A 16,064-nucleotide genomic window follows, 5' to 3' on the forward strand; every position below is an offset into this window, starting at 1 on the left:
ATGAAAGGACCACAAGGTCAGTGTGGCCAGTGGGAAGAAACACCAGCCATCCAAGAGACAGAGAAGAGTGCAATAAGAGAGGAAATCCCAACCCTTTGAGAATGACAGACTCCTGGTGACAGAAGCGCTTTTCCTGAGTGATTAGTTGATCAATTAGGTAGCTTTACTGCAGCTTTTGTATAGATGATGAAGCACTAGCCCAAGGCAAATCAGTTGCTGACAGAATCTGTGCCCTTCCTTAGATGCTGGCGGACATAGCTGTGCCACAAAAGGGAAGGGAACCTTGTCAGCATTTGGATGAAGACAGTGGCCACCTGCAGCACATAGTTCCACTATCTGAGACCTTTTTTGGTTTCAAATATGGCCTTTATTCAGTTTTATTCCTGTCTCTTAAACTTTATTCCTGGCTCTTCCACGGGCCTGCTGGTTGATCTTGGGCATTTTTTTTTACCTACATACCTCAGTTTCTACATCTGTATAATAAACATAAAATAACTTGTCTAAGGATGCTCTATAAACCAATATGGGGGAGCTCTGATCTTAGAAGAGAGAAAAAATATTTTAATTAGATTAAATTACCTTTTAAAAATCAAAATATTCTTCTAGTACATTTCCTTTCCATTTGAAATGCATTTTATCAAGTGTTGCATATAATTCATTAGATGTGACTTGTCTTTTATCTACCTTATTTTAGTTTTCACTTTATTTGACTGCAGAACAATTTGAATAGAATCCAAAGAATACCAAACCTTTGGTTCATCTGTCTCTGATACTGAACAGCCACGTTACGGGGGTTGTGCCTAGCCAACTCGGAGATGTCTATAATAATGACAGGTCCTGACTCTTTCTGAAAAACAAAGTTTGCTTATCTGGCACTAAAATCGCTGGCTCTGACACCCAAAATTGAGAAGCACGCTGAATGTCTGAGGAGCATATGTTCCAAATCAGCTGTCATTAAATGACCAAGCAAATGCATGGAACAACGTAGACATTTTTCACACATTGCAAATGCATAGACACTTTCTCTTATTTTCAAGTTTTTCCTTTACATTCATGTTCAAATTGAAACCTCTCCAAAAGCCAGGTACTGTGGTACAACAATGGGAAAATAGCACTGGGAGTGATTGATAGCAAAAAATGGAAGATGTATTGTGTAATCATATGCCGGGAGAAGGAGCAGGCAACATGACTTGGTTTCCATTTCAGATAAATAGACAGTGGAACAATCACGAAGCTGCCAAAGTAAATGAATTCAGCATGGTTGGAACACCAGCACATCGCTGCTTCAGAGAAGGTTTCTGTCACAAGTTACAGCATCAATGGTGACAGACACAGGTCTTCTGTTTTATTTTTTACTTCCTGAGCCACACTCTGCTCTCTGTTATTCTAACTGACATCTGGAGGAACGCCAGCGAGTTCACTGAAATTAGTCTGGTTTTAAATTATTGTAACACAGATCAGATTCCTGCCCACTGTCCTTGAACCCCTGAGATATGCAAAATGTGTGATGGACTCTTTCTCATGGGGATTTATACACTGCTTTAACTGTTCCTGACAGCTTCTTTACCACATTATGAGCTTTAGGGGAGAAGGAAAGAAATCTTTTAACTATGAAAAAGTGACAGAAATAAAGAAAAATTAGTTACTCTCCATGGAAATTGTAAGAGGTCCCTAGGCCATATCAGAGCACATATTTTAAATTCTTTTGGCTATCATCAGCAGTGCAGAACTTCTCTTCCAACATGTCCGAATCTGCATTTGATCTTGTAATTTGAGATATGTTAAATCTGAGGTTATCATACTCCTTTACTTTGAAGTCTGTCACAGAGCTTCTTGTAAAAGGCTTTGATTTTGCATAAGCTGAATATAAACATTACAACATGCGTACCCTTGACTTGCACCAAACACCGTATCTTCACAGACTTCAGTGGTGTTGCGTATTTGTGTAAGCAAGGATTTACCAACACACTAGGTCATGCACAGCTTGTCTCAGAAGGACAGAGCGCTCAAACACTACCATGATCTGATACCTGACAAGCTTTATGTGAAAGCAGGGCACTCCTTCATTAGCTGAAGGTCATAGATTATAATAATGCTTGGCACTTACAATCCTGAAGGTGTTGTACTCCATCTAATTAAAATTTGCAGATATGTAGGCTTTTATGCATAGGGAAAGTAAAGTAGAGATTTCCCTAAAGGCGTAGATAGAAGAGGAAAGAAGTCATAGGCACAGAATCCTAATTCTAATTCAGTTCCTGGGCACCAGTCCTTCCTCAGATTCCTGGCCACACTTTCTAATAATAAGGGAAGAATTAGAATTTCATCCCCAAAAAAGACAAAATAAGCAATGAGTAACAAATCTATCATTCATGCTAAACCATGGCACAATATTTCGAATAACAAAGAGGTTTTATCAGGAGTATGAGTAGAAAAGAAAAACAAACCACTGGTGTTAGAATTTACAGGATTATTACAAGCCCGAAGTCATCCCTTATTTCTCTTGCTACTTCACATCCTCTTTCCCAGCACAAAATCATAGACTACGTACGAGCAGCTTTAAAGAATATTCACCCTGCTGCATATGAGAACGTGTAACACGTTCATCTTATACAGACTTTGCATGTCAACGCATTTATGAAGCTGAAAACCATAACATTACTATCTAGCACTTTTTTCTGCGAGCACAGACAGGCTCAACTCTACCTGGCTGAGTTACGCCACTGACCGTCAGCAAGGCCCACTTGTGGTAGTAGGAGCAATGCCCAAGGGCAAATGTTCTCCGTGTTTGGGATGCAACCTTGCAGTGTATATTCAAGCAAAATGCCATGGAGCTTGGCTTAAGTATGAATGTGGGTTAAGGCCTATGTATCTTATTAATCAATAAAGAGAGAGGCTGCAAACTGCAGAGTACACGCAGTTGAATGGCTGTGACTTGCAGTTTATAAAGTCTCCTTTCCTGTTATTCTGTAGGGCACCATCATTAACTAGAAATGTTTAAATAATCACATATATTTTAGCGTGTCTACTCTGCTCTTAAAATTGAATACATGTACAACTCTTCTAAAGAAAGAGTTTCTCCATTTCATTGTGTACTAGCTTAGAGAAGGTCTTAGCACTTAATAAATACTGTCAACTTTTCAAACCATACTTTGCACTCTTAAAACACTGTGCAAGCATTGTCTAGTGACATCTGAAAAATATGCAGTGATCAGCGTTCAGTAAAGTGCATTACATATGGCTTTTTACCCTTATTCAGTGGCCATAATTTCAATTCTTCTGGAGATAAGGAACAGACAGAGCAGGCTGCCACCATCTCTGTGGTATTTTGTGGCTACCATCTTGATTTTTTTATATCAAACTGGAGAATTCAGGAAGGTCATTCTTAATAAAAGCAACAACTATGGACAAGATTAATTGTACCAAAGAATTAATTTTTCAAGAAAGCAGAATGTTCTCACTGTGTCTTGTATTTCTCCTTGTGTTTTAAAACAGAGCAGTACTCTGGAATAACTTTTCTTAATAGGCTACATTTGCTTTTGCTAAATTGAAAACAGTGAAAATGATAGTGTGGGAAGTTGAGAAGTTTTTTTCCTCAAAGCACTAACCAGAGAAGATTTCATGTAAGAGTGTGGAAGACATTTTCAGGAGTTGAATAAACAGGCTCAGTTATTTATACTGGAAAATTCCAAAGATTAAGCTTCTGCTTTTTAATGTCTCAGCCCTAAAAGGTATATGATATATGTGTTCGGTTTGTTCTTTTTACATTTGCCCTTTAAGTGCAGAGTCCATTGATAGCCAGTTAGAAAGCGCCCAGGGCTTGAGTGCCATGCATTTTAGCAAAGCTAACAAGAGAGAGATTTTAGATATAAGGACTAGTGTTTAAAACAACCTTGTGAAATCGCTGGTTTCTATGCACTGCCGGGAATCATCCTGGGATGGGGGGATGAGGGAAGCTTCAGAGGAAGTCTTAGAGAAATGAGCCGTAGCCAATGCTGTCGTCAATGCCAGTGAGAGTCAGACTGGTGGTTTAGTCAGGGTTAAACTAGTGTCTGGAATTTGGACACCCCTGAGCACAAATCGTTAATGGCAGGGAGCTCTGTAGCCGACTGGCACTTCCCCCACCCCTACAGACACGGAGTGACTGTCCTGCCGCGGATGACATGTCTAACCTTTGGAAAGAGTAAGGGATCAGATGCACACGGAGATGACAACTAGTTGCTTGTTTCATCCTGTCACATAGGATGGCCAGAATCATATTTACCCTTCTCTAACAGTGGATTCACACATATTTTTTCATCTATCGTACGTCTGCAAGGGGTCGTCCTTGCTGCTGAGCAAGGCAGGTTGCTGCAAAATTATTCAGTACTCCAGAGAGACGTTTAAAATGTAAGCCACCGGGTTTAATGAGGGGACAGGTCTTATCCAGCACTCACCAGGTCTCTGGAACTTTCTCCGTACTTTCTCTGAAGCAGTCCAATTTTGCGTGGCCTTGCAAGAGACCTTTTTGGAGAGGGCTGTGTGTAACGCAAGAGCTTCTGGAGATGAGTGTAAAGTGTCAAATTTGACCCACTGCTGTGATTTGATTGCAGTATTCGTGGTGGCTGAGGATGCCTGAAATGCCTGAAGATGTAGTCATCTTCTGTGCTATTATCTGAATTGGACTACCAAAGTCATGAAATTGAGGGTGTGATTCAGTGAGACTTGCCAGAGCCTCCGTCAGCTGCTGAGGAACAGAGTTCCAGAGGGATTGGTGGGAACTGATAGATCTTGATGTTTCTCAGGATCAGACCTACATGCCTTTAGGAATAACTGTTGCCCCATGATTGATACAGCTTTCCCAAAATTAGAATATGTTTGCACCCTTTATTTTTTAACCTAAACTACAATGGGAGCCTTAGTCTGGGACACTTCAGTGGCATGCAAAGTTGGCAAGAACTCATGGTCTAGGGCACAAGTTTGGACTATTAACCTCTGACTCCCATTAGTTCCCAAGAAATGCCTAGTGATCAGTGTTGCTTAATTAATTTGTAGTGAACTGACAGGAAGATGTGGACCTGTTTTCTCCTAATTGTGATACTTTATAAATATGTCCTTTAAAAACCTTGTTTAGACTTTTGACCTCCCATTCGTCTTTTTCCTGCCATACCACAGATGGACTTGAATCTAGCATGAACGATGTCAAGTCTTTATCTAGTCGGAGCTCTCACCAGTATTGCTCCTAGCTGCTCTGGCTTGCAAATACCCTGTTTCAATATAAATGAGAAAAATGCCTTTATCCTCATTTCTCTGTGAAATACAATATATTGGGAAGATAAGCCCAGACCTTCATGTTAATCATAAATCAATTATGTTTATCCTTAACCTAGAAAGCATGAAAATTCCTTCTTTCCTTATTGAAAAATCCAGTAGGATATTCACAGTAATTATGCCACTTTTTATATAAATCATAAGCTCATACCATAATCATTAGAGCTACAACTGAGTAGTTGTCTATCTTAGAATATTTGAAATGTCCATTTCAATTGCAGTGGAGGTTTGGGAATTTATTTATTTTTAATAGTTGAAGTAAAATCCTTTTATTAACCAGATCTCCCCTTTTTATTCTTCATGTAGCCTTTTGAGTTTAGTCAGATTTTACACGACAGAACTCTGCATGAAGAAAGTGAGAAGGGAACTACGAGGTTAAGCCTGTAAAATACTATCTATGCCCAGTACTGTTGGCCATTGATTTGGCAGATAAGCACCCTGCAAGATTGCTCCTTACACCTTGAGTCTGTAAATAGATTATGTCAGTCAAGCTGTCCCCACTGTTTGTTATTCCTATTACTTGAACCATCCAATGTGTTTATCAGACGGAGACCTCTTCTCTGTTAAGGGACGTACAAGGACAGTGTAAACATGAGAAAAGGTGGGATGAAAGAAATATCCTTAATTTTGCTATATACATAAGCAGCTGGGATACAGAGAAAGTAAAGATACTTCACTGTCTTCATGCTCCCAGATTTTCGGGGTTGGGGTTTTTGGGGTTTTTGGTTGGTTGGTTGGTTGGGTTTGGGGGGGGAGGGGGGGGGCACATGTATTTACAGTGCTGATCCCACATGGAACACAGAGGTTCCAGCTTACAGGAAAATAGGAAAAATGGGTTAATCCACCATCTGTGGCTTGCACATACTATTCTATTCCCAACCACATCTAAAAACTGGCTAGTTTCATCATGGGCTCTCAACTCCCTTAAACCAATTTACCCCATGTGATACTGAGGTTCTGGGTTTGGCTCACATTGTGGCTAGCAGTGCCAGAAGAATAAATCCACTGCATCTTGCCTCACAGTTTAGTTGGCGAGATATCAAATCAGCACACTTCTTATGAGAGTTCACGTTTAATTGTCAGTCTAGAACTCAAGCACCAGAAATACCCCACTATGCTGTATGCGTTATGAAATAGGTGTCATGGACTCATTTCTCCTGTTTGCCTTGGACTCTGTGGAATGTAAGCATGATCTTATGGTCAGGCCCTGCTGCCCTTTCCACATTAAGTACTAAACTGCCAGAATGAGTGGAAACAGGTGTATGCAGAGAAAGAAAGATGGCTATATCTGAAAGAGTGATTTTGATTGTTGCAGCCACAGATGAAATTAAATCTGGCCGAGAAGTGCAACCAAAATTTTTCAGGCTAATTTGTGCACCGTCATGGCTAGTGACATATGGGCCAGCAACCATGTTAATAAAAAGGCACTTCACAAATTCTCCCCTCGTGGCAATGCCCATTTCAGTAGCATGTTATTACTTCTTGAAGACTCTCTGAAATATTTTGGCTTTGTTATATCAAACTTTACACCTCTCTGTCCTCAGTCTATATTCTCTCATTTCTGCATTGCTTCCTTAATGATCAGAAAGCATTTTTTTTTAAGATCGGAAAGCCCACTTTATGCTAGCAAAGGCATAAGTGGGAATAGTGACTGGCTTGTTATATTCAGTGGCACAGTAAATGCTAAAACATGCCCTTTCGTCGACTGGCATCCTAACACATGAAAACGATGAATCAGAATAGATATTCCAAGCAGTACTCCCGTGAAGTATCAAAGATGATAGTTCTGCCCCGAGATTTCATTTTTTATTTCTTATTCAGCTTTTTAAAACTATGTAAAGATGCATGAGCTCAGCCCACTTTTTGAAATTTTCTGTGCAGAAATCAAAACTTCCTAATGAGTAGGCCAAAAGATTTGAATGTACCCTTCGTCTTGCTTTCACTTCCCTAAAAATATGTGACTATAATCAATTCCAGGCAATGTGCATGTAATTGCCAGTGCTGGAAAACAGGCACCTGAGGTATCCCATCATTTCCCATGCGCTGTGAGATAGGCAGGGAGGTATCTGCTCTGCCTGGCTCAAGCTCTCCAAATGTAAAGCGCACTTTGAGATCACGTACTCTTCCTACAGGATGAGGCTATTACTACCTCATGCATAAAAGCAGCTACTATTTGTGTCAAACTGCAAGTATGGTAACTAATTTTACAGGATATATATGAAGAAATGAATTACTACAGAGGGGTTTAAATTGCCAGTCTTTTGTCATCACTTTGGTGGGGAAAGGGGGACATCTGGTGGGAGGTCTTTGTAAAAATTGAGCAAGGCAGTTTCCTACTTGAAGCAGTAGGATACAAATCCCTATGGAAGTGGTATATTCTGAGTAACCGTTAGATTTTGCTTGATATCTAACCAAGAGTGCTGATTAATTAAGGCGTATCAAAGTCACACAGCAGAATGTTTTGCAGTGGTGCATACTGTAAAGCCCTCACTTCCCTTTTATCAAGTTCACAAAGAAGCATAGCTAAGCCTGGATGAATGCCCAGTACCCTCTTGTAAAGAGATTTTCACAAAACGTCTGGGAGAGAAGGGGTGAGAGGAAATCTGATCCAGAAAAACCACTTAATACTTTTTGCTGGGGCTTAGAAAACAAATATTAGAAATCTGCAGGCAGTGCATGAGTACCTAAGAAAGCAAGATGTTGTGGCATTCACTAAGCCTTGAGTAAGACATCTTCTCAAAGATTATAACCTGCTTAATCAAGCCTTGGAAATGGAATGAGGCGGGAGGCAAAACATACAGTAATACGTGAGCATGACATTTCAAAACAAATTGTAGCAGATTAAAAGAAGAAATATGAATGTGGCACATCCAGGGTACAATGCCCAGGATACTTCGGCCATCACGTATAATAATAAGTAATGATTGCATTTATTGAGAAGAGGAGGAGAGCTACAAGTCCTCGTTGTTTCCATCTTCTCTGATCCATTCCTAGCAATAGACAGTCTGGAATATGCAGCTTTGTTCCTTCTGCTGACATTTCATAGCTTCTGCCCCATTTTGTGAATGATCCCCTTCAGAAAGCATCCTGCGAGGAGTCACTGGGTGAGAGCTTCGATCTTGCTGTGGGAGCAGCAATGCTGGGAAATCATTCCCTGCACAAGCATTGCTGCACAGGGCTTTGAGGAGAAGACAGCCACCGTGATGTGAGACCTTGCCACTGCTGCTCTCTCTGTCAGGCCTTCTTGCATCGTAGCTGAGCTATCTCACCCACCGCAAACTGGGTGAATTTCATTTCCATGAAATTCTGTGGCAAACAGACACTTACATTTCTTTTCACCAAAGCGTGCACAAGAGATCTGTTGCAAGCTGGGGACTGAAGTGAGTGTACTTTTTCCCCTACTGCGCTGCATGCCATATTTCACTTCTTTGTCTGAATCATCTTACATTCTGTGTCCCATGGCAGCCTTATATACTTTTAGCCCATCACTGTTACAAACTTAGATTTTTTTTTTTAATATTTCTCAGTTCTCACTAAAACATTGTCTCTGAGCACATTCCAGATTTATCTGCAGTCTTTAAAGTGCAGTAAGGGACTATCAGGGCAGACAATTTATGCTTGTATTTGTATTTAAGTTATCATTAGCATAAGGTCTTAAATCAGGTTATGATCAGCTTGCTTTTGCAAAGTTAAAGCAGAACTTTCTAAGATAAACTGTATCTTGCTACTATCCAAAAAGTTATTTCCATATAAAGTATGTTTATTAAATGTGCTGAACTGTTATAAAGTTCCTTTAAATTTATGAAAAGACTAAGAAACTGCTTGGCAAGAATACTTGAAATGACAATATATATCATAAATGCCTTTCATACTACATAAAGAACAGCATGCAAAAAGAACAACTAAAAAAGTTCAGCATGTTCACTTATGCTCTGAGTATAACATAAGCCAAGCTGACCTCATTTTATATGAGGCTATTTTATACTCAAATATACCACTAAGCTTTATTTTATCTGTTGTACTTTCATTATTTTTGGCCAAATCTGAAATGAGAGCGGTCAGGCTTCTGAGCAGCCCCATAGAGAGGAATTTAAAAATGGAACAAGGTTCAGACCTGACTCCTCTGATGGATACATAATTTACTTTAAGATAGGCTTCTAAGCTAGCACAAAGAAGCGATGCTAACGTTGTAGTCCTATCTGGAATGCACATTCTAATTGTCTGCACTTCTCCTGCAAGCGGAGTTTCAATTCTCTCTTTCAAAAGCAAGTGATCTCATGGTTTGTTAATTTTGGCAATCACTCTCTGGGCAGTTTAGTTTTGTAACGCACTACAACTGGCAAGTTAAGCCATTTTATTTGAGCCAATTGTCCTTTTACTGTCAAACAATGAAGCATAAGATGTCTTGCACTAAATCTTCAATTCACATTGGTTCCTGTACGGTTTTATATCAATGATGCAAAGTCATTTTTAAAGGCAGGCTCTCGCAGCTGATGGTGGACAATGAAGCAGCTCTGTGAAGCGCCGTTACTCAACACAGTTATTGCACTCATGACTCTTCAGTGGGGTACTAGTTGTTTGAGTAACTTTTCTGGTTAGAGATGTGGCCAAACCAAAATTCTGGATTTGCATGCCCATTAGGCAAGGAATAAAGCTTTAGCGTCTGAATCTCAATTTGTTTCTGCACTTGACAGGTAACAAAAGGAATGGTGGATTGTCTTCGCCATTTCTGAGAAAATCTCAGTGAGATTGTTCTCATGGGGAGTGCATTGGCTAAGCTGTATAATAAATTTTCAAAGAATTGACCAATCCAATTGCCTGTAATTACAGGGTTTAGCACGCTTAGAAAGGTAGTCAAATTTCAGCATCAGTCTGGTACGTTCTTCTATTTCTACACCATATTAGTCCAATCGGATTTTCTGCTTTTCTCTGGGACGTGGAATACTTACTACTTGCAAGCGAAAAATACCAGCCTTGATGGAAAAATCATCTGATATGTTGTGGTAGGTCCTCCCTTCCTGAGAGCCACGGTAGCTTAACAGCTAGGGTGAGTGCTTGCGCTACCAGAAGGCCAGCCGGAGGGCCAGTTAATGCTTGGGCATTGAGAGGCAGGCTGTGCAAATGGCATCATCCCTGAGGATTGCTGGGAGTTTCCTTGCAGAGTCCAAAAATGAAAAGTTTTGCATGACTCGTGTGTGTGTGCACACATACATATTTTTCAAAATACGTTCGGATCATTTTTGTGGAAATGTGGCCATCTGTAAACCTGTTCCTTGTCTCACTTGAGCAATTTTAATTGTCCCAGATTCACCCATGAAATAAACAGGTAACAGAGATCTAGTTGCACTAGGGAAAAAATAGGTCCCTTTGTGGTAAGAGATGGCAGCAACCTTCAGCACAAAAAATAAGTGGCAAGTGTTTGCAATAGAAAGCTTATGCACATATATAAAAGATATTGTTAGTGATTTGGGTTAAAATGCTACTGGAGTTAATGCTTGCCCGTTCTCTTCTCAGGAACACTGCAATGAAGAAGATCCATCTCCTTTTTAATTGGGGTTTTCTGTAGAATCTTGTGTAAACAAATCCAAACTCCATTGAACCTATACAAATAGAATCCATACCAGATTAATTTTATACGGTTTAGAGTTGCTGTTGTACATCATACAGCTGGACTTTCTATAGCAGACTGGCTCCCCAGTGTACGTCTGTTGACAACAACTTACATGACCTGTGCGCAACGTGTACCCAGCTGAAGGTGTGTAATACATGCATACGTACTTTTCGTTATGAACTCTGCATGGGAGTCTTCCGTCTTCCTGGAAGATTAAGCTTTTTCTTTGGCTCCAGAGAGGAAAAAGATACTCTGTGGGAGAATTCAGAAAAGGAAACATTCATTTGAATTGAAAACACAGACAGGAGAATACATGACATTTATAGCACAACAGTTTATTTCTAAGGGATTAGCTGATGAGATTTTAGGAATAAATACAATGTACATTAGGTTTAGAAAAGGCTTTTCCCTAGATTACCATAAGAACATTATGCCATTGATTTCTGACACTGGATTTGTAAACTTAAAATGTAGTGCTGAATCAGTAAGCACAGCTTTCATAGAAGTTAAAAATCACCTCATGCGGTAATTGTTTCAGCTGTAACTCTGACACCGGCAGAAGAGTGGGAAGTGTGATTTCTGTTCTAACTGTATGATGACTGGGCTGAACTTATGAATTTCAATGTAATTCCATTCATTAATGAAGCTATGCTAAAAGAAAGTTATTTTCTGGTCTAATTTTCAAGGGGTCTTTCTTTTTATATTTTTTTAACCAAAGCTAATTGTGAGGTAGCTGTCCTGGTTGCATCTGTAAATGCTCATGCTAACTTGACACCTCTATCATATCATGCAGTCCTTGTTTAGGTGATAGAAATATTTGCAAGCAGGAGGAGAACTCAAATACCTTTGAGATAGTCCTATGGTCATTGTTTGTCAGAAAATAGGATGGACACATAGGATTGTTTGCGAGAATGCTGGCATAAGTGTTTGTGAAAAACATCACTGAAACTAGTGCGGGATTAAAGCTGGAATAATTTTTTGCAAACAAGTCTGCTTAACATATTTTAAGCTTTCCTCCTTGGCAGAAACTGTCCCTGTTGTGTTCACATTTTTTACATTTTAATGAGAAGAACAGTCATTTTCACATTTTGCGTGGACGTAGCAGTAACAATTAAATATTTTCAGTAATACTAACAGCTAAGGAGATGCAGGGGTGATGTGCTGACACTGAAAACTCTCTAAGCTGCTTCTGCTTGGACTGGCTAGTGGAAAGATAAAGTTGGAAGTAGCACACAGTTCTTTTCCTGCATAGAAATGCTAACACTTTTCTTACTGGCCTATTTGTCGGGTTTACCTCGGTGTTGGAAGAATATCTAGGAAAATATGCTATATAAAATCTTTGAACTATAGTCACTCATTCAATGAACCAAAAGCCTGATGTTTCCTGCTATTGCAAAGTCTTCACTGACATCAAGATAAAGGTGACCTTCCGTAAACCAGAAACTGATCTTTCATCATTCTTTGACATTTTTGTGTTTCTTCCATTATTTCTTCTTCCTATTCCTTCTCCTTTTCCTTTGGCCATTGGAGAAACAGATAGATATCTATATTTCTACATCTGTACATTTACGTATTTTTATAAATACATATATGTGTGTAAATTTTTGTATAAACATACCTATATATAAGTAACCTTGCAAAAGAAAACAATCATCAGTAACTAAAACTCACTTCTCTGGATCAACTGTGCTGAGTAACCATCAGGAACAAGAGAGCCCCAAAGCACAGGAGGATTAACAGACCCTGAAGGCAACTGAGGCAAACCAGGCCGCGTGCTCTCTCGGGACCAGCTCCCATGATACAGACAGAGAAAATGCTGAAGTGCCTGGGCCTGCCTCAGAACGCCGCCGACGCTCTGAATCGCTCCGACTTACCGCTATATTGTTAGCAAATATTTCTATTACACTAGTGCACGGGAGCACAACTCGAGATAAGGCACTACTGTGCAAGGCTCTAAAGCGAACTTAGTAATAGCACACCGATTGCCTAGGAAAGCTCGCATCAATTTAGAGAGCCCTCAGCAATGTCACTGCTGTAACTGAAATTACTCATCCTCCGAACACCAAATGCCCCGTTAAGCTCTGAGATGTGCAGTAAAGACGCAGCAATCACATTTTGCCCTGAAGCGTTTGGGAGTTAATAATTCTTGTAGAGAAAATCCACCTCATTCAATTCTCAGAGGAACTCATTGCCCACACTGCCACCAGCTCAGTCCAGTTTTCATCTAGAGATGTTGCTTCAAAGGGACAACGAGTATTTCATGCTGTGTGCTGGAATGTGATTCTGCATCACTAACTCATAAAAAGATAATGATGAACAGTGACATAAGTGACAAGAACTACACAGCGATGGATAATACTTGGCCAATAGAAGCTGATCAGCGTGCGTGGGGTAACAGAGAAACGTTGCTTGGCAGCTCGGGCTTTGAGGGGCTCAGTGGTTTCCACGTACACAACACTGGGTCCCGTTTCTGGCACTCAGCTGCCCCCCAAAAGAACGAGGGCCAGGCACGGGCTGGGGGCTGTTCTCATCTCCCACTCCTCTTGCTGCGATGTGAAGTGCTTTCTCTCACGTCCATGGCTCTGTAATGGTATAAGGGAAAGGGAAATCAGGCTTTTAGTGTCCCTGTAGCTCGGCTCCTCCTCTTTTAAAATATTGTGAAGGTATATTCATTTAGTATTGTTTTAAAGTTCAGATGCCTTAGTGACAGAGGCCTTTTACACAAATATTTGGAAGCTGTTCTTATGTGAGCTTTTAAAACTTATCTCCTCTGGAGTACTCCAGGGGTCTAGACAGATTTATTCCCTTCACATATGCTTTCTTTCTCTCTCTTTCTCTGTTCCTCCCCCTGCCCATGTTCTGTAAAACGTATTAACCTCTTTGTTCTGAAAGGTATTTACTTTTAACTTATTCAAGAGATGGTCCTGAAACTCCATAGCTACATGAATTAAACGTTATCTAGTCTTTGGAGCTACAAATGTTGCTGTGCTACCTTGACTCTGTAAGGGGTTACAAAAAGATTTTTCCCTCTCTTTGAGTGACTCGTTAGGCATTATTCTGTATGAAATATCTCCATCCACTGACTTACATATTTTATCAATGGTTGTAAATATCCTGAATGGGTACAAGCCAATCAAATAAATACATACAGCTGATTCCTGGCTCTTGAAAGCGATCAAAGACAAGCATAATCAACCACTTTAGAGCAAGAGTAAGTTTATGCAACTGACTCTTAAATTTTTGTTCCATTGTATTTTTAAAAAAAGAGGAAGTGCTTTTAATTCCTACCTTATGCTGCCCCGGAGTTGTAATTGTTGCACCGCTTCTTTGGATTTAATCTTTTTATGATTTTTTATGTCTCCATGTATCTAGTTCATAAATTCCCAGAGATTTTTTCCCACTTTGGATAACTTTACCTCCTTTTGGAATGGCAGACCTCAGTACCATGGAAGTAAAAAATAAGCTGTTGCAGAAGAGACTGAAAGACGGATGAAGCACAGGAACTAATAAATTATATGGAGTGAACATATCCTGCACTTATTTCACATAATTCTTTAAAATTTTTATCATGTAATGATTTTTTTTGTTCCATAAAGAGGGCTTTTGGCAAGAACTTACCCAGTGAACACATCGTAGCATTAAGCCCCCACACGCTTTTTTTTTTTCTTTTCCCCTGACAGAAACTGGCAAAAAGAAAGCCCTGTAACTGGGAGTGGGTCTGCTGGAGGATACCACCACTGCCTGATCCGCATACTCCTTTGGTTATGGGTTCATCCTCATTCAGGTAACCCGCATGCTGTCTAAGAAACCAACCCCTGTAGAGTTGTGTTACTTAAGTTATTTGACTTAGCTGACTATTTCAGAGTATTCACCCAAGTAATTTGGTATCTTTCAAGCACCAAATATCTGATTCTAACAAATCCGGTAACCGAAGTAAATGAAGCTGTACTAGAACAAAACTAGGGAAAGATCAAAAGTGGGTATCAAAATTTATCGTTTCCAGTCATGGAGTAACCTGTACTAATAAGTTAAACTCAAGACAATTCAACGCCATTAACAGGTACTGATCGGTGCTACAAATGGTAAGCAAATAGCAGTCGAAACTAAGGCTGACTGGGTTTGCTATTTTCAGTTGCAGTTTGTGTGACTGTAGTTACATAAACAGTGTCTCTGATTTCAGGAGAATTATCCAAATTCTTCTGTCAGTCATGCGTGCAGGGGCTCAGCATTGTCTCTGGTTAAAGAAGCTTCATGCATTGTATCGCAAATCTCGCCTCTGAAGAAACAATGCAGTTAAAGGCAGGCACAAAAGACCTCAACTGCAGAGCTCCAAACAGGAGGTTTACATTGAATTAAGGGTGGAAATGGTTTGGGCCCTTCCAGAAGCACCATCTGTTTCTACGGCTGGTCATTGTTTGGATTATTTATGACCATAATTTTAGATTTATCTGGTTAACCTTTGGATAGCCTCCTAAAATAACCATTGACTCTTTGAGTTTTCAAGGTAATATATTAAGATGCAAGGGTTTAATGCTATTATTTTATGGAAAGAACCTCAAGCCTTTTAATGTAATATATCAATACCTACAAAACCAGGAAATAGCTATACTATCACACTGCAAAGGGAACTGCAGCATCCCATATTTGTTGTTCACACGACTGTGCTAATTAAAATTTCTTCATGAGAAAAACAGAAAAGCAAATGACAGCATTTTTTTTTTAGAATTCCCCTCCCCCACAGTACTTACCGCCATATCTATCTTCATGTTACCGTTCAACAGAGAGAGAGGAGTAGATGGGACGAAGCTTCTCCAAAAATAACAGAAAAGAAAAAGGAAATGGGTCTTGAGGATTCATGACTTGCATCAGTCTTAAAATGGATGAAAGGAGATGGAAAAAAAGTCTCTTCCATATTACTCTGTATGATCTCATCCTGCACTATTAGAGGTGCTGGGTGTCTTTCCATTTTCCTTGAGGCACCAGGTCCCACAATTCAAAAATAATGTGCAAAAATAAAAATGGACAGAACTCTGGGTGATTTTGCAGACATTCAAGGATGGTTGAAATTTAGGTTGAAAATAAGCTAGTAGAAATTAGTATCTGTGGGAAAGGTTTTGTAAGACTGAGGTAGTTTTAGTTGGAGCAT

The 16,064-nt window shown here is 39.8% G+C and overlaps 1 protein-coding gene across 1 annotated transcript in view; it reads left to right on the plus strand.

Annotated features, from left to right (window-relative positions):
* LOC148051503 (uncharacterized) overlaps positions 1 to 16,064 on the plus strand; it is a 163,896-nt gene that overhangs the window by 105,034 nt on the left and 42,798 nt on the right. The window contains exon 3 of the mRNA XM_087736853.1: positions 14,599 to 14,702. Within this exon, the coding sequence (XP_087592979.1) occupies positions 14,599 to 14,702 (104 nt within the window). The remainder of the gene's footprint in view (positions 1 to 14,598; positions 14,703 to 16,064) is intronic.

Source organism: Nipponia nippon, unplaced genomic scaffold, assembly GCF_047370975.1.
Source record: "Nipponia nippon isolate SJK-2023a ecotype South Korea unplaced genomic scaffold, ASM4737097v1 scaffold_6, whole genome shotgun sequence".
NCBI lineage: Eukaryota > Metazoa > Chordata > Aves > Pelecaniformes > Threskiornithidae > Nipponia > Nipponia nippon.